At 47.8% G+C, this 19,556-nt stretch overlaps 1 protein-coding gene across 2 annotated transcripts in view; it reads right to left on the bottom strand.

Moving 5' to 3' along the window:
* The window catches only part of PIK3C3 (phosphatidylinositol 3-kinase catalytic subunit type 3), an 875,540-nt gene that overhangs the window by 415,108 nt on the left and 440,876 nt on the right, over nucleotides 1-19,556 (bottom strand). For both annotated transcript variants that reach the window (XM_078674734.1, XM_078674732.1), the window contains 2 exons: nucleotides 15,132-15,248; nucleotides 125-256 (listed from right to left, as the gene is read on the bottom strand). In XM_078674734.1, coding sequence (XP_078530860.1) covers nucleotides 125-256; nucleotides 15,132-15,248 — 249 coding nt within the window. The remainder of the gene's footprint in view (nucleotides 1-124; nucleotides 257-15,131; nucleotides 15,249-19,556) is intronic.

The following is a 19,556-nucleotide window of genomic DNA, read 5'->3' as shown; positions in this document are numbered from 1 at the left end:
GCATTCAGCATCCCTATCAACTCTGTAAAATGCCATTAGTGTGAAAACCACCAAAGCAACATTCCAACTCCGGTGGTCACAGTCTACGGTTCAATGTCTGAGCAGAGGCAAATGTTTTACTAACCTTAAACAATGTGGCTGTCTCAGGAAAGATGCCCTTAATTTTCACCTGCGGTTCCAGTGGCAGCGGGATGGGCTCCATATCTGCTAGGTTCATTTTTTCATTGTCTCCTAGTAGAGCCTGCAGCTTTTCGTTCTATCGAGAAGAACAAACAAATACGTACACAAACAAAATACAAACCCATATTGGAAAGCAGATGGCAAAGCATTCAAAGATTCAGTAACTGCAACATTTTTCCACAGCTGGGTACCCATTCAAATGCAAAGATTAACAAAACACGCCAAAATACCGGCTCATCAGTAAAAAAAAAAAACTGTTTATGCAAATCTGTGGCTTACAAAACTTAACCTAGCGTTAGCCAAGCAAACAAGCCTAGCTTTTTGTGAGGATAAATGTTTCTTAATTGTAGGGCCACTGTGCGGGTTGGACCTCGCTGTACTGAAGGGAATAGGAATAGCCGTAAACCTAAAGGTTTGTGGTCGCACAAGGACACCAACAAACATTACCCCAACTCTTAATTTATGACAGCACAAACAGGAACGCTCTCTGAACTACAAATGCGTTTCAAGGGTAACATGCTGCGACCCCCAAATGGCTGAAATGGGTCTTCGCACACCCAAGCGTTCTAAATACATTGCTAATCAGCCCTTCATTAAAGACTCAGGTCGAAGGCTAGTTAATTACTTGATTTAACAATTCAAATATGTATTGACAAAGCAAAGAAGTCAGTTTTTTTTGTTAGCAGAAGTGTAATTTATTAGTTGGACGAATTGTGTTGTCCTTAGCATTTCTTGAAAGAAAATCCAACACTAAACTAGCAATCTTTTGCCGCAGTAATATGGAACCTGCCTTAGTCGAACTGACACGCAAACAAATGATGGACGGAATGCCAGGCTAGCTTGAATCCAGTGGCAAAGTGAGCAAGGGACCCACGTCTGGGCATACACAGCCCACATTTGGCAAAAAGTGCTACGCAAACAAATGATGGATGGAACTGACAGCATTAGCTTAACCAATCTGCATCCTCAAGAAGAGTACTATGCAAATAGGGGGAGCACTTTATGTTTGTGTTATGTGTGAAAGGGAACGTAAAAGGCAAAACATTTCATAGAAGAGACTTTTAGTTTCATATTTAAAAAATTAAAATAAACTATGCGTTCACACAATTTGTATTTCATGTACAAAAAACAGTCCTATTTCTATTTACCAACATGAGTATATGCCAAAAATGAAATATAAATTGTCTTCTTTTGTAAACAATCCGGATAATGACAACAATAACAAAGCATAGTACATATCGAACAAAATTATACAGTAGTATTCCTTTAGTCTTAAAAAAATGACCCCCAAATTTTCTTAAATGTTCCAACTGAGCGAGTACCCCTACCTTTAGATAATGCTTGTTCCATATCATGTATTTCTTTAACCAGTCCCCACCATTCTAAAGCTGACGGAGGACCACGTGATATCCAAACTCGAGCTATTGTAAACCTGGCACAAACTATTAAAATGGTAATTAAATCTGCTTGGCTAGATCTTATATTCTGTCCGCTCATCATTACATCTATTACTGATAACTTAATGGATCCCTAGTTTCTGAGACATTATTTGAGTCACCTTTTGCCAAAATTCTGCTAGCTCGGGCATAAAAAAACATGTGTTTTAAATCCGCTGCCGGCAGTTCGCATTCAGGGCATTTTGTCCGATCACAAGCAACGTTAGTAGATGCCGATTTAGAAATTCTTTCGGGTGTATAATATAGTAAACATATAGTTTTATACTGTTGCAACTTCAAACTGGATGAGTATACAGACCTATTAATACTGCCTAAAGCCTGTGAAATAGTGTCAGCCGAAATTGATGTCCCCATGTTTTGACTCCAACGATCTGCTAGTCTAGCACAGTCGTCTACCTTATAGGTGTTTAGACTTCTATACCCTATGCTAATCAGCGATTTACAATTAGCCTCATAAAAACAATTCCATATGTCAGAATCCAACACATTAACCAATTTCATAGTACGTATAAAGTAGTCTCGGATCTGATAGTATTTAAATTGCATGTTTTCTGGAAGATTCTATAAAGTCTTCAGTCTCTCGAATGTGATGAACCCATTGTAGTCGTACAAGTCCCCTAAACATTTAATCCCAATACTAGCCCATCGTTTTCCAACCACCCCGTGGAAAATTTCTGGGAGGCCAGGATTGTCCCACAAGGGAAGTTTGACGTGTAAAAACGATGTATTACATGTAACCATGATAGCCCGCCAAATATTTACGCTATCATGGGCAGTCTTAAATTTAACCCGCTTGTAGTAATTCGGGTCATTAGTTCTAGAGAGGAACATGTTGTGCTCTTCCCCTAACATAAATTTATGAAAGAAAAAGGTACTACCCTTAGGATGCATTAAGCTACGGAGGCGTCCCAAAAATGCTGCCCAGAAATATAGTTTGAAATCAGGAAAATCCCCCCCCCCTGATTAAATGGAAGCTTCAATAAATCAATAGCTCGTCGCGCTTTCTTATACCCCCATATGAAGCTGCTACAGACCCCATCCAACCGTTTAAAAAAAGAGTTATTCACTCGTAGAGGAATAAATCTGAATAAATAGAGGAATTTAGGGAGAATTTTCATTTTTATTGTATTTATTCGCCCGCTAATGCCAATGGGCACTTTATGCCAATTCTTAAATGATTTAACAGTTTCTTTCAATAATGTCTCATAATTTAATGCTACAATCTTCTCTATTCTAGCCGACATTCTGACCCCTAGATAAGTGACAACACTACAGACTCCCGGAACTGGGGTTGTGGATTTATAATTTAGTATGACTTGGGTTTTATTTGTGTTTAATTTCTAACCAGAAATTGCACCAAATTTCTCAGCCTCTTCAACTATCCCCTTTAGTGCTTCATCAGCATCAGTTGAATATATGGCAATATCATCTGCATACGCTGTGACTTTAAGGCTATGCATCCCACATAAAAAAGGGCTTATTCGGGATTGATTTTGCAGGGCAAGAATAAATGGCTCTATTGACAGGTTGAACAATAAAGGTGACAGAGGGCACCCCTGACGGGTGCCACTGGAGATTGAAAAAGGAGCAGACTGTAATCCAGCATAACATTTTTTTGCAGTAGGATGATCATATAAAGCTCTGACCCATTGCATACACCTACCTTTGATACCAAATGCAGATAGTGTAGTCCAGAGAAAATCCTGCCCCACTCGGTCGAAAGCTTTCTCAGCATCTAAGAGGATCATGCCGAGTGGGGTTGATTTTGTCCTAGCAACATCGAATGCGGTCACGGCCGTATTTACATGAGCCGTGGTGTCCCTCCCCTGAATGAAGCCATGTTGTCAAGGAGACACCAGATCAGGCAATATCAAAGCGAGCCGAGTCGCCAAAATTTTAGCAAAAATGTTTGCATCGGTGTTTATAAGCGATATTGGCCTATATGACCCGCATTCTCCCGCTGGTTATTTTTTTTTTAAGAAAAAAGACAATCTGTGTAATGTTCCATGAGGCAGGGGCTTTTCCTCCTGCCCCAATAAAGCTAATTACTTGATTAAAAAGTAAGAGAAGTTCATCAATACAGATTCTATATAATTTGAGAGGTATTGAATCTTCTCCTGATGCTTTACCAGCAGGCAGAGCGGCAATCGCCAGCTTAATTTCTGTCAGTGTGACATCGGCCATCAGTGAGTCAGAGACTTCGTCTCCCATCCTTTTAACTAGATTAGTCTGTAAATACCTATCTATATCACCCAGTTCCGTTTGATTCTCTGGAGTGTACAGATCCAGATAGTAATTAGCAAATTGCTCCAATATCTGACTTGAATTCTCATAGACCACATTATTAGGCCCTCTGATCGCTTTTATGAAAGTCTTAGCTTTATCATCTGCTACCCTAAATGCTAAAATCTTCCCTATCTTTTCTCCACCCTCATATTGAGATAATCGGTATTTTTTTAATTTAGCTATGCTTTTTTCCCTAAATCTCTTTTTCAATGCAGATTTTAAGTCAGTTAATATATACTCTCAAACCAGTGAGAGGGGCTCTATTTCAAGCAAAAGCAAATGGAGCGCCAAGTTACTATGAAGTAAAAAAAGGATTTTTCTCTTTAGGCGATTTATATAACATCAGATTTGAACACATTCAATCTAATTCACTTACCTCAAATCATCAGGTGCAACTTATAATTCGTTGTAAAACACTTACAAAGAAAACCAAATGCCAAAGCTTTGGCATTTGTTAAATTTGGTGTGGTCAACAACTGTGGGGCCATAGGGGAAAGAAACCCAACCCTGTGTTGTACCAACGGAGTCTAAATTAACATCAATAAGACAAAGTTGACTGTCTCTTCTTTCTTTCTCCTGTGTAACTGTATGAATTTCTATGATTGTACCCTATGGTTTTAAACTTTTTTTTAATATTTATATTTATTGTACATTCAGAAGAATGTTTTTTAGCCTTGTAATAAACAGTCTGTTTGGATATAATTAATGTGTTATTTTTCTTTGTAAGTGTTTCACAACGAATTATAAGTTGCACCTGATGATTTGAGGTGAGTGAATAGATTGAATGTGTTGGACTCTGATGTTAGCGAAACCACAGACATCCCTCCCTCCCAGGACCTCTGCGACAAGTTTGGATCCTACTTCCATCTGAAAATCAAGGGCCTCTACTACCACTTCAACGACCAAACACCGAAACCACCCCCCTCTCCAGCAACGCCAACAGGCCTACCATATCCTCCTGGACCCCAGTCACCACTGAAGACACCACCTCGACCATGAAACGCATCCATTCAGGAGTCCCCAAGGACCCCTGCCCACCGCACATCTACCACAGAGCCGCCACTGCCATCGTTCCCGAACTACGATGCACCATCAACACCACTTTCAAGAATGGCACGTTCCGCCATGACTACTAAAAACATGCAGAAGTAAGACCCCAGCTCAAGAAACCATCAGCAGACCCCACAGACCTCAAGAACTACCAACCCATCTCCTTCCTCCCTTTTGTGGCCAAAGTCACAGAGAATATCATCAATGCCCAGCTAACCACATTCATTGAAGAAAACTCCATCCTCGACACGTCCCAATCCAGATTCCGAAGCAACTACAGCACTGAGATCGCTCTACTCGCCGCCACAGACATCCGCACCCTCCTCGACCAAGGACACACCACAGCCCTGATCCTACTGGACCACTCAGCAGGTCTCAACACCGTTTCCGACCACATACTCACCGCCAGACTCCATGACACCGGCATACAGGGAACAATCCTCAAATGGATCAGCTTCTTCCTCACCGGCATGACCAAAAGAATCAGACTGCCACTCTTCCTCTCCGAACCCACGGAAATCAACTGCAGAGTACCCCAAGGGTCGTCATTCAGCCCCACACTCTTCAACATCTACATGGCCCCCCTCGCTGCCATCGTCAAACACCACGGATTCAGCATAGTATCCTACGCCAATGACACCTAGCTAATCCTCTCCCTCACCAAGGACCCCGTCACCACCAGACTCAACTTCCAGGACGTAATGAAGGACGTCACATCCTGGATAAGCAACAGCTGGCTAAAGCTGAACTCGGAGAAGACAGAAGTTCTCATCCTCAGACCCTCCCTCTCCGCATGGGACAACTCCTGGTGACCCACCGCCCTTGGCAGCCCTCCCACACCCACGGACCACACCAGAAACCTCGGCATCATACTCAACACCTCCCTCTCAATGACCCAACAGGTCAACGCCGTCACCTCCAGCTGCTTCAACACCCTCCGCAAGACCTTTATATGTATCCCACCGAATCAAGGAAGACCGTCAACCACACACTCAGAACCAGCAGACTAGACTACGGAAACGCCCTCCACTCCGGGATCAACAAGTCTCTCATCCACAAACTACAGACCATTCAGAACACCGCAATCAGACGCGTCCTCGTCATCCCTCAACAGGAACACATCACCCAACACCTGCGCTACCTCCACTGGCTCCCCGTAGAGAAGAGAGTCACGTTCAAGATACTCACACACACCTCCAGATGCCTCCACAACACTGGACCCCAATACCTCAACAAGAGAAGGTGGTCAAGAGAAACCTTCGATCCACTGACCTCGCCGAAACCCAGTGCATCCACAAAGCCAGGACAGTTGGAAGAGCCTTCTCCCACATTGAGCCCAAGACCTGGAATGAGCTCCTGATTGACACCAGACGCGGCCCCTCCCTGAACATCTTCAGGAAGACACTCAAGACCTGGCTCTTCGACTGAACGGAGCTGATAAACCCCGCCCACAGCGCCTTGAGACCTTCACGGGTGAGTACCTCGATTCGCAAGTCCCTGATTGATTGATTGACTCATGGAAAGCTGAAATCAGTATACAGCCTCTAAAGAATGGAGAAATGCGATACCTGGTGCAGCAGCAACCCCTAACGTGATCAGAGGAGAGGCGAAACCATAGCTGCCAAGGTTTCAGATTGCCGTGTGTGACATTTTTATAAATTCAGTGAAATTATGAGTGACATTTCAACGACTATGAGTGACACTTTCTCGCAAGCAAAAATCATGCAATGAAGACGAGGGAAACTTTTAAATATCAGAAATTACAGCCATTTGAGCATCAAAAAATTCCACGAACTTCCTGAAACTGCTGCAGAGCACCAGAAATGGAAGCACACCAACCCTAGTGCTCCCTCCTGTAACCTGACTGTACTGTAAACAAATGTATAACCATGATATTAAACAGGTTTTTCAGTAGCAGTCCTTTATTAAATTTATGTGTACTTATGAGTTCTGTGTTATGCTGACACATGCACAGTTAAAAACAAAAATATTTACTGGATGCAACAGATAGAGCAGAGAGAGCCCTAGTGGCAAAACACGCACCGGCACCCTGTAGTCTGACGAGAATACCCTCAAGTGATTAGTACTGGTACCCAAGAAGGATGACAAGACAGCAGCCCCAGACGTTCACTACAATGGTATGTGCTGACCAATAGTAGAGGCAGATGTTGGCCATTGTCAGAACCCACTCCTATGTAGAGCGGACACATTTATTGAAGGAGATCCTGGGGGGTTAATTGTCCCAAAGGAATTTCTGCGCTCTGGACGTCAATGCAGTAAACAACTGGCTGGGTATAGGGAAGAGGAAATTCTGGAGGACATACAGGAGGCGCAGAAGGACCATCATTGTACAAAACCACTCTGCAAATTAAGCGTCGAACGGTGATTTGGTCCATCTGTTTAGGTCTGCTTGAATGGCCCGGGGAAGGAGGCTAAGGTTGAGGGTCGAAACTAGGTCCGGCTCCCAGGACATGTAAATCACTAGATAATGAAAGCTTACAAACTGGATCAGCAGGCAGCCCTGTCTGGTGCATCGGTAGATAGGAAATCTGGGGGACAGTACGACATTCACCCGGGCCAGCATACAGGACAGGGACGCAGGCTCGATGCCTAGGTCCCAACCTCATTTTGATCAGTGTGTTGGAGGGCAAGTATTATTTTTTTATTATTATGTTTCAATTATGTGCAATGTGTGCCAGGGGTTAACTGATGCAGCAGCGCAACATAGCCATCCCAGACCAATGGGCCGCTACTTGTTCCTCCTACACTGTTACGCCTCTAAATGCCAGGGCAGCAGGCCTCTCTCCATTGGCCCCGGCCTCCCAGACACCGCGGCCTCAAGCACCCAATACCGGTCAGAGGAGGAGGAAAACACGTCCATAGAAGGCAGAAGGCGGCCGGGCAGGCAGCGGCGAGCAGGCAGCAGGCGCGACAGAAGAGGCAGCATTCAGGTGACACGGACAGTGTGGACAGTGTGACTCGAGCCCAGCGCCGATCCAGCACTGTATGACTTGGCTGTAATCCCACTCTTGCTGCCCTGTCTCCCCATCATCGACCTGATTGGTCAGACCCAGTCTTTCAGGGCGATCCCGAGCAGTTTTCATCCGACATCTCCACGAATAGCCCTTTCCGGATTCTTGGAGGGGTTATTGCTTTTCTCTCTATTTTTGATTGTGGTTCTGATACAGTGGATGATCAAGCAACAAGGTAAGCCGCCCATCCAGGCACCTGGAGGCCTCCGACAGCCAGGGGAGGCACCACCTCAGCCCCTCACCACATAGGTGGCCGGGCCATGCCACTACCGTGAGCCCAGTCACTTACCGCGACCCGATCCCGGTGAGTGCAAATCTCCCGCCGCTTAACGTGTTCCTTTTCCTCCGGACGTGAGGAGGCACTACGGTATTCCGGGCCCCCTGGTGTGTACAGCAAGTAGAAGCAACCACTGAGCTCAGGCCCGCCCCGGAGTCTAATTTGTGTAAAAGGTGCGCAGCGCCGCTTGGGCAGAACAATTGAAACATTGTAACAGTCACTCTCAGCCCCTCGAGGTGAGAGCATTAACTATTAAATGACTGAGCCCCAGCAGCTGCTGGCAGTGGCAGCACGTCTCGGAGCAGCAGTACTAAGAGCCAGCGCACAGGTGCAGGCGCCCGTGGCGCTTGCGGGCACCCTGCATAGCCAGAGTTTCAGAATGTGGCATTACACACCTGATGCGTGATACTTGACAGGCATGCAAAACTCCAAGGCTTGATTGGCCTTCGCAACTATCCGTTGCTTCTCCGAACTACAGATGGCGCCCAAATGCGACATTATGGAAGCTGAACTATGAGGCTATAAATGCAGAATCAGAAGAGTATTTAAATGAAAAACTGACACATATCACAGTATATCCATTACTCTTAGGGCCCATGGTACCGACAGTGACCAGCAGGGTGGTGTGAGGAATTACCAGAATCAGTGCACACCGCTGCAGCCTAAACCAGAAAAGCCTGTAGCGTTAGTTACATTCTGTTCTATGGAAAGTAGTATCACAAGTTACCCAGGTCAGGAGATTTCAAGCACCTTCAGGATTCCACACTAAGAACATAAGAGTTAGCTCTAGTTGCAAATCATTGTGCTGCATTTTTTACTTGCTGCTGCCACTGCAAAAGGTAGTCACAGACACCTACCTGTATGCTGTTGCAAGATTTAGAGCGTCCGCAACAAAGGGCACAGGCTCTTTCAGTAGTACACATTTGCCTAAGATTTCATGTGAAGTTTAAACAACCGACAGCACCTACCCGAAGTATGAAGTCTGAAAAAGAGCCAAACTTATCAGGCCATTAAGAAATCTTAACGAGTGGTGCAATAATATTTGTTATGTCAAATTTTACACACATTGGTTTGGGGGTAACATATTTGGGAGCAACTGAAAAGCAGCATTCCCATACGAAGTACCATAGGGATTCTGGTAGAGCAAATACTAAAGAAGAGAAAAAAATTTACTCCCCAATAATTTTTCTGATGGACACTATCTACCTTGCAGATTACTCACCTTTGAATGTCTCTGAATATGCCAGATGCCAGTTTGGATCTAAAAATGTCTCATACATCTTCGCTTTGCAACACCAGTGGGGCGAGGTGGGGGAGGGCGCTGACTTCATGCTGATGCTAAAAATGGCATCACAATGACATAATTAAAGCCAAATAGCAGGGACTGTGACTGCCGCAGATTCGGATGACTGGCCGCGAGTAGCTTCAGGGGCCACTCCCTCAAAGCCTTTTGCGCCATGGTCCAGCAGCCAGAGTCGTAGTCATGCTCCAAGCACCACAAACACACGAGGATTGGGTCGGTCACAGACATGGCACGGTGACAGGCACCCTAGGGTTAAAAACCTGTCTTCCCTATGACATTCCTCGACACACCAGGAGGAAACCTCAAAAAAAGATTTTTTTTAAATTGCGAAAATCCTGTCAAAAAATGACCGAGGGGTAGCTCTTCTCTCGGATTTGCACTGGCTGGTGCAGAAAGAAAACAACAGACATCAGCACGCCGAGGTGGCACCTATATAGGAGACAGGGGCACCATGTGGAACCCAAACACGCCACCTACCGGCATGTAATCTTCCGGATCCAGTTAGACACCTTGGGGAATTCAAAGGTTAAATGTCTGTATAAGATTGACATTTTAAACAATGCTAGAAATGTTTATTTTATTCTCGCTATTCAGAAAATGCCTTTTTACTGGCTTTATAATATTTTGTGTAGTTGTTTTAGATATACTGAAAAACCAATTGTTCCTGTCACAGCATTTCTTTTTAACTTAAAAGTATTCATTCTTCCTAGTACAGTGTGTATGATATTGTGAATAATGAAATAAGGTTTGTTTCTGTTTCAACATGCCCCTGATCACATTAGGGGATTGTTAGTAACCCAAATGCAATACTTTTATGTCAATTACACATTAAATAGTGTTTTTCAGGCCTACAATAACCTGTCTTTCACATTCATCTCTGGTGCATTGAACCAAGGTCACCCTTGTCACTCTTTGGTGGGATGGCACATCTTGTAGAGTAAAGCCAAAGTTGTAATTTATGCAACATGGGGAGATACCCACCAACATATGACTATGAATTTGCTGCCTTGAGTAAAGTGGCAGTCCTACTAGTAGTCCTTTTTTAGAATATAGGCATACTCCTGCCTTCACAGTCATGAGCTGTGGTGCACAGCGATGCTGGTGTCAGGGCCTCATTATAGTAGCCAGAGCAAACACAATCCTAGAAAGAAACTTTGCAGTAGATGTGCGACACTGTGAATCAATATCAATCAATCAGAGTACTTGTAAAGCGTGCTACTTACCTGTGAGGGTCTCCAGGCGCTGAGGGGAGAGGGTGCCGCTACTGCTCGAAGAGCCAGGTCTTGTGGAGTCTTCTGAAGGCTAGTAGGTCTTGTGTCTGCCATAGGTGGGCAGGGAGGGTGTTCCAGGTCTTGGCGGTGAGGTAGGAGAAGGATCTGCCGCCGGAGGTCGTTCGTTGGATGCGGGGGACAGCGGCGAGGCTGGCGGAGCGGAGCTGGCGGGTCGGGGTGTAGAAGCTGAGTCTGCTGTTCAGGTAGGCTGGTCCGGCGTTGTGGAGTGCTTTGTGTGCGTGGGTGAGGAGCTTAAAGGTGATCCTCTTGTTGGCAGGGAGTCAGTGTAGGTCTCTCAGGTGGGGGGTGATGTGGCTGCGGCGGGGGACGTTGAGGATCAGTCTGGCGGAGGCATTTTGGATGCGTTGTAGTCGTAGGTGTTTGGCTGGAATTCCTGCATAGAGTGCGTTGCCGTAGTCCAGTCTGCTGCTGACGAGGGCCTGTGTCACCGTTCTTCTTGTTTCCGTCATGATCCACTTGTGGATCCTGCGTAGCATGCGGAGGGTGTTGTAGCAGGAGGGGGAGACGGCGCTGACCTGTTTAGACATGGAGAGGGAGGAGTCGAGGATGAATCCTAGGTTGCGTGCCTGGTCGGTGGGTGTCGGTGCTGTTCCCAGTGTGGTCGGCCACCAGGAGTCGTCCCAGGCTGAGGGGGTGGGTCAGAGGATGAGGACCTCCGTCTTGTCCGAGTTCAGCTACAGACAGCTGCTCCTCATCCAGTCGGCAACGGCCTTCATTCCCTGTGGAGGTTGGTTTTGGTGGTGTGTGGGTCCTTGGTGAGGGAGAGGATGAGCTGGGTGTCGTCGGCGTAGGAGATGATGTTGAGGTCGTGATGGCGGGCTGCTTGTGCGAGGGAGGCCATGTTGATGTTGAACAGCGCCGGGCTGAGGGATGAGCCCTGGGGGACGCCGCAGGTGATGTCGGTGGCTTGAGATCGGAAGGGTGGGAGGCGGACGCTCTCGGTTCTACCGGAGAGGAAGGACGTGGTCCAGTTGAGGGCCTTCTCTTGGATTCCGGCTTCTTGGAGGCGTGTCTTTAGGGTGCGATGGCAGACCGTGTCGAAGGCGACTGACAGGTCCAGGAGGATGAGGTCTGATGTTTCGCCATTGTCTAGTTGGTGCCTGTCGCCGTCTGTGGCGGCGATGAGGGTTGTCTCGGTGCTGTGGTTTCATCTGAATCCGGACTGGGACGGGTCCAAGATGTTGTTGTCTTCGAGGTGGCGGGCCAATTGTATGTTGACGATTTTCTCGATGACCTTCGCCGGGAACGGGAGTAGGGAGATGGGCCGGAAATTCTTGAGGTCCTTGGGGTCCGCCTTAGGCTCCTTGAGGAGGGCACTGATTTTGAAGTGCTTCCAGCTTTCCGGGAATGTCGCTGTTTCGAAGGAGATGTTGATGACCTTCCGTAGTTGGGGGGCGATGGCTGCGTCTGCTTTGTTGAATACGTGGTGTGGGCACGGGTCTGACGGAGATCTTGAGTGGATGGAGTTCATGACCTTGCGTGTCTCGTCATCGTGGACGTTGGACCAGGAGGTCAGGCGGTTGGTGCTGGTGGTGTTCGCGGGGAGGTGGAGTCTGGTGTAGTCGGGCGGTTGTGGTGTTGACGCTGTCGTGGATGTCAGTGATCTAGCGGTGGAAGAAGGTGGCTAGTGAGTCACACAGTTCTTGTGAGCGCGGGATGTCGTTGGCGTTGGCGCTGGGCTGGGCTGGAAAGTTCCTTTACGATGCTGAAGAGCTCTTTGCTGTCGTGTGCATTGTTGTCCAGGAGGTCTTTGAAGGAGATTCTCTTGGCTAATCTGATGAGGTGGCGATGTCTGCTGGTGGCAATCTTGTGGGCTGCGTGGTTGTCCAGTGTACGTTCGTGGAGCCATTTCTTCTCCAGTTTCCGGCATGCACGTTTGGAGGTCTGGAGCTCGTTGGTGAACTAGGTGGCTCTCTTGCTGGCGTGTTTGTTGGAGGGTTTCTTGAGCGGGGGGAGGGTGCTGGCGCAGTCGTCGATCCACTGTTTGAGGTTGCGGGCTGCGGTGTCTGGGTTGGTGGGGGGTTTTGGGCGAGGGTGGTGATCAGCTGGTCTTCGGTGACTCTGCTCCAGCAGCGGCGAGGCAGCTGTTGGGTGCGGTGGTGCGTGGTTGGTTTCTTGAAGGTGAAATAGATGCAGTGGTGGTCGGTTCAGTGGAGTTCGGTGGTGTGGTCGAAGGCGACGTGGGTGCCTGTGGAGAAGACGGGGTCCAGCGTGCGGCCGGCGGCATGGGTGGGTGCGGTGACGAGTTGTCCGAGGTCGAGGTTGGCGAGGTTGGCGATCAGGGTGGTGGAGTTGGCGTCGTTGTTGTTCTCGAGGTGGAAGTTCAGGTCCACGAGGAGGATGTAGTCCGTGGAGGCGAGTGCGTGGGTGCTGGCGAGGTCGGCGATGGAGTCGCTGAACTGGGCCCGAGGTCCGGGGGGGTCTGTAGACGAGTGTTCCTCTGAGGGTGGTGTTGGGGTCGGTGTGGATCCGGAAGTGCAGGTGTTCGGCGGTGTTGAGGGTGTCGTCTGCGTGGTTGGCGGCCTTGAGGGAGGACTTGTGGACGATGGCTATTCCTCCTCCGATTCCGTTGGGATGGCTATGGCGATGTCGGGCGCCGAGGAGTCGTTCCACCAGGTCTCGGTCAGGAAGGCTACGTCTGGGGCGGAGGTGTCGAGCAGATCCCAGAGCTCGACGGCGTGTTTGTGTGCGGAGCGGGTGTTGAGGAGTATGCAGCGTAGGTGGTTGGGTCCAGTCCTTGGAGGTTAGGTGCCTCTGTTGCAGGTGAAGCTGCAGGTGCGGCAGGAGAAGGGTCCGTGGGTCTGTTTAGGGGTGGCCTGGAAGCAGGTGTGGTTTTGGCCGGTGTTGAGTGCATGGAGGGTGCTGGCGTCGTAGCGGAGTCTGGTGTCTCGGCATTTGCGGGGTCTAGGGGTTCTGTCGCTGGGCGCAGTTCAGCCGGGGATGGGCGCAGATGGGCTTGCGTTAGGCGCACCTGCGGCGCGCCCACTGCACGTCCGTGCAGTGTCCGGCATATATGGGGAGGTGGGAGGGAGGAGCAGCTGGGAGGCGGGAGCAGCGAGTGGGTAGGGGGAGGAGCCACAGGGGTCACAGCGGCGGGGAAGCAGTGGAACAGAAGCAAAATGGGGCACAAGAAGGGACAAAAGAGTGGTACAGGAGGCAAAAGGGGCACAAAAGGGGGGGAACGAGTGGCACAGAGCACAAAAACAGGGCACACAGGCAAAAGGGGCGAGAAAGAGGGGGGAAAAACGAGTGGCACAGAGCACAAAACGGGGCACACAGGCAAAAGGGGTGAGAAAGAGGGGGGAAAAACGAGTGGCACAGAGCACAAAAATGGGTCACAGAGAGGGGAAGCAGTGGCCCAGAAGCCAGAGGGCACTTACCAGCGAGTTGGCAGAGGCTGCAGGGGCACACAGTCGGAGCTGCGTGAAGGGGGAGCGACCTACCAGGAGGAGTGAAATTTTCTTTGGCCAAGACGGAGCATTTGGGCTACATGTGAACTTAGTGCAAGCCTCATAGGAAAGAATGTGTGTCCCTCGAGTCCTATGAAAGGGCCCACTAAGCATCCTTGTGCATTAAGTTTGAAGATCAGCACTGGGTGGGGGGCACACAGGAGTGTCTGTGAATGGGTTGCATTGGACTAGGTGATGGTTAACTTTAAATGTGGTCTAGGAAAGAGCTTCACAGACCAAACTATCCAGCTTTTCCTTAAGGGAGTTGTTCTCTCTATAAGAAACCATTGACCAAGACTCCTGCAACCAGGATGCTACTCTGTAGGAGAGGTGGACCCTTGGACAGTATAGCACAGAACGGGTATCCATGTGGTTACAGCCCTCTGAAGATGGGATTGCGGGAGCCAAACCCAAGGAAAACAACCTCACTTCAAACACACATTGACAATGTTATACAGGAGAGCAGCTTGGCTTTAACTAACATGACTGTACAGGAAGGGACATATCCCCTTCTAGAAAGAGGGAGTCACAAAATAAATGAAGCTGCAATGCCAGACAGGACTACCTTCTTTGACCAATCACCTGTTTAAAATGTATAAATGCTCAACAGCCCTGTGGGCTCATCCAAACGTGAAAGACACTTCAATGAAGAAATGGCTGAAGAGGACAGACTAAAGGGCTCTTTTGGTGCTCTTGTTCACGTGAACTACCTGCCTCTTGCCTGACCTAAAATAGAGGGGAGGAAAGAAAAGGAAGGAAAGTAAAGTGATTAAAAACAGGGAGGATTTTCAATGCTTCAGATTACCTTCTTTTTGCTTTTGCCACTTTCCCGCTGCACCGCCTTCATCAGAATTACCAATCGATCAACAAAGGTCTGCTGTGCTGCCAGCAATGAACGCATCACCCTCACAGACTTATCACCCTTAAAAGAGAGAGAGTATAGCAATTCTTTACTTCAGTGCTTTTTTTAAATTAGGTTTGAACGTAATAAACATAACGCATACTGAAATATGTTTTTAATTTTTCCAAAGGTACAAAGATTGTACAAATATTCATAACATAAAAGTAATTAATCAAGGTTTCAAACAATTTCTTAGCAATCTATACACCATTATTCATTGTTAGTGCCAGTCATTATGTGAGCATAGCTAAACCCTGCTGCCCCAGTCAGTAACACAGGCCTCAGTCCGCGCCGCACTGTACTGCCTGACGGCCTGAGCCCACCCAGGCATATGTTTGCACAGATTGGGGGATGTCACCTGCACAGTAGAGTCTATTTGCACAAGTGTTAGTTGTTTTTGTCATTGTAAGTACTGATGATCAGTTCCCAGCAGCATGCTTACCAACCCATAACCCACCCGATGGAGTACTGCAGAGGAGCTTTGCCAGGAGCAGCCAGGGAGCCTGCCTGGGATTGCTGCCCAAACACCCGGAGCAGACGAGATGGTGAAAGTGCTGTGGTGCCCAGGCAGCCTCCCGTTAACATGCCTCTGATCCACATAGCAAGTCACAGACAAAGGACAGTTGGTGGGGTGGGGTGGCCAGTACTTGGGATGGGTGATGGCGGCCCAGGTCCTGCAAGTGCAGAGTACAAGTAGTAGTAAAACAAGCACTGGCAAAGCTAATCTGCTGAGGCTTTTGAATCTTCCGGGTTGCCAATGCTTTTTTTGTGGGTCTTATGCGACAGTTCGACAATAGAACAGTAATGTATATCGGAACAGCAAAGAATATATCATTGCAATCAAACTAGCACCTCGAAACTGCAGAGCAGCGACCAGTGAAAGCAAACCCACAGCACCGCAGGCTCCCAAGATCAATTGTCTACAGGTCATTGACCATCACGTCATGTCAAAGAGACACTCTTGCAGGGTAGTACCCAAGTTAACTTTAGGAAGGACCAAACAGGCTCGTGGACTCTTTCACTCAGGGGCATGTTATCTGGAAAACTGTCTTCCCTCTGTCAAAAGAAAGCTTAAGAAAAACACCTCCAGAGTCACATATTGTAGTCTTAAGACGGTTATTCCTGCAAGTTCAAAGAGTTCATATGATCCCAGCAGAATGCACAATCACAAATAGGACAATTCTTTCAAAAGGTGGGCGACAGCTTCTAATGGAGGTTTGTTTTTTCAAGCCAATCACATCTCTGAAAAATGCTGCTTAAAGCAATACTCCATGCAGCTCACCTAATGAGTGGTTATAAAATCAGATAATATCAGTCTAGTTCTGCAATAACTCACTAAATTCCCACATCTACTTAGTGTCGGAAGTGATTTCAAAATGGCTGCCTCTCCCAAAAATCACCACATCTCTAACTTTATAGGTACCTACACAATAAACTCTGCACCTCAGGAGAGGAAATATACATTAAAGGCAAATCTAGCCTCCAGCTAGTCATTCCAAAAAATTGAAGGCCTATGTTAGAAATTGGGTCGCTAGTTGGCAGAGGTATGCAACCTGTCCAAGAAGGTACAGCAATCCCAGTCAAGGTAAGTCAGTCACACACTTAAATCAGCCTGTGCTCACCCTGCGGTAGCTTGGCACAGAGCAGTCAGGCTAAACATAAGAGGCAATGTGTAAAGTAGTCGTGCATACGTGGATACAGTACACAGTGAAACACCACAAAAAGACTCCACAAAGAGGTATGAAAATAGTATCTCTTGTACCCTTGTACCAGCAAGACAAAAACCTCTAGAATCCAATGAAAACATCTCAAGGAAGGAATACTTCAAGAATATATGTAGTTACAGTGCTGAAAGAGCCCTTGTGCTTTCAGTAGTTTTTTTTACGGTTACACTGGGGAAATGACAGCGATCCACGTTGTGGATCAGGAAACAGGCTTTCTCCCCGTGTCAGAACAAAGCAGTGCTTCCAAAGTTATTAAAGATATAAAAAATGCAATGTCCAGTTGTGGGAGACTAATCTACTCACTCTGTTCTTGTCGCCTGCGAGAGCACTGATGGGTGGCAGAGACCTTGTAAGTCCCAGAGTGCATAGCACCTACACTGGGGATTGCAGCGGTGCCGTCGGTCTCAGGATCGGGAACCGCGTTGTTGACGTCTCCCCTTTGCTGGATTTGATACGGTGGTCAGGGAGATGGAGCCAGACGCCTATCTATCCTTGATGAGTGCAGAATACTTCGGGTCGCACTAGCCTGCTTTTGGGTTATGCAGCTTTGGTGAAGCAGGCAAACATGATGGTGTGCGCTCAAGCAGGCACTGTGGTGATGCACGTAAATGTCCAAGAGCGGCTGCCGACACTATGCGAAGGGCCCAGGACTGTTTGAGGGCAAGTCAGGCAGAGTCAGGCTCCAGATTAGCAGAGTCTAGCAGCAGTTGTTTGTGCAAATTAAATCTTTGATGGTCCTAAGAATTCCGGAACATGGGCAAGCCAACAAGCCCTTGGAAATACTTAGGTCGCAAAAGGTTGTATAGAACAGGTCCAGTCCTTCTCACTGCCCAAGTAAGAGGCAGCAGGCCAACACAGCAAAGCAGTTAGCAAAGTGGCGGACCCTCCTGTAGTGTAGCTCCTCTTCTAGGCAGTGTCTTCTTAAGACACCAAAGTGAACTGAGTACATAGTGTCAGAGGTCCAGCACGTATACCCATTTTATCCTTTGAAGTAAGGAGACTTTAAAGAAAGGCCTTTGTAGTGCACAAGATCCTGCCCGGCTCCATACTCATACCAGGTGGGTATGCAGCCCTTTGTGTGGAGACGGCACCTAGCCCTTTCGGATAGAGGTGTCAGCCCCTCCCACACATTCTGCTCAGGCAGACCCATCAACAAGCAGATGACTACTCAGGAACACCTTTCCTTCTTTTATGTGTGTCTGTCTAGGGGAAATGCGGGAAGCCAGCTGTTGCACAGATCTGTATTCCGGAGACAGGCAGAAGGCAATTAAGGGTTTAAGTAAGAGAATGGCATCTTTCTAAAAGTGGCATTTTCAGACCTGAAATTTAAAGGTCAACATCACTAAAAGATGAGTTTTTTAAATTGTGAGTCCAGATACACCAAACCTACTTTTCCTAGCTTTTCCCAATAGAAAGTTACACATGTAAAAGGTGATAAGGCAGCTTCAATGTTACCCTGTTAATCAATGTTGGTAGCCTAAAGATGGCCGCTGGGTGAGAAGCTTCGGCCGGGACCTTCCCCAACTGGGAACTGCCTTTGGCATTTGCTCGGGTTTTCTCTCCCCTTCTTCTGCCTACACCTGCGGGGATCGACTGACTGTGCTCCGACGTCTTCCTTTCTCCCCAGGATGATTTTCGTGGCCTGCTGATTACCCTCTAAGTTTCCAGCCTATGCCGCGAGGATGTGAATCTGCTAGGCTCCGCAATAAGCCTCGTGAGTTGTTTCGCTGCGCAACACCAAGTGGAAACACTCTGATATGCCGCGGCTGAGTGTGTGCTTGAATGTAGACACCTCTGGACGCTCACAGCTTGGTGGACGGGCTGGCGACAGAAAGAAAGGCCCACCATGAAAGATTAATAATCTGCCCTACAGACGGAGGAGGAGCAGAGATGCGCCCGATGCGGTTCACTGGCTCAGTAAGGGTGGCCCTCCCTGCACTGCTTGAGTCTTGCTAGGTTGTCTCCTAGGGGGAAGATACAGATGACTCTGGCATTAGGAACTAATCGCTGTGCCCACAAGAGCCCCTTCAAGTCACAGTAAGCTCTAATTCTAACCCATTATGATTGAGACCGGGGCCATTGCCTGACTCCAAGTTATGACTGAATAGGGGTTCTTCTAAAATGCACACTTTAACATTGTAATGATAGCAGTGGAGGCAATACTGGGAATCTCCGCCCTGACATAGCGATCTGCCCCGGGGACTTTGTTGAGGACGAAATATTAATTGCCGAGCCTTCTCAGGGCAGTGCCTGACCTCAAGATGGTGGCTGGGACCAGTCCTGATTACCGCCACGGGAGATTCCCAAACTGAGCTGCTGGGGCATTCCATCTGATCCTTCCTTACAGAGGTGCTCTATTCTGTTGACATTTCGAGGCAGTGGTGTCCACTGTAAGGTCGGGCCAGGACAACGCCTGACTTTAAGATGGTGACCGCTCCTTGACTTCGTTCTGCCCATTGTCTTCTCTGGTTCACTGGGGGCTGCCTCTCCCGGTCATCGAACTTACTGCTGATTGCACCTTGATAATCGCTGAACCAATAATCTCATTTACACCTGGGTTTTGATTGGACTGCGGTTTCTCATCTCTTCAACTCCCTCGTTTGAT

Source organism: Lissotriton helveticus, chromosome 2_1, assembly GCF_964261635.1.
Source record: "Lissotriton helveticus chromosome 2_1, aLisHel1.1, whole genome shotgun sequence".
Taxonomy (NCBI): domain Eukaryota; kingdom Metazoa; phylum Chordata; class Amphibia; order Caudata; family Salamandridae; genus Lissotriton; species Lissotriton helveticus.
Note: the sequence above shows the minus strand (reverse complement) of the source record. Positions and strands in the feature narration are given on the sequence as shown.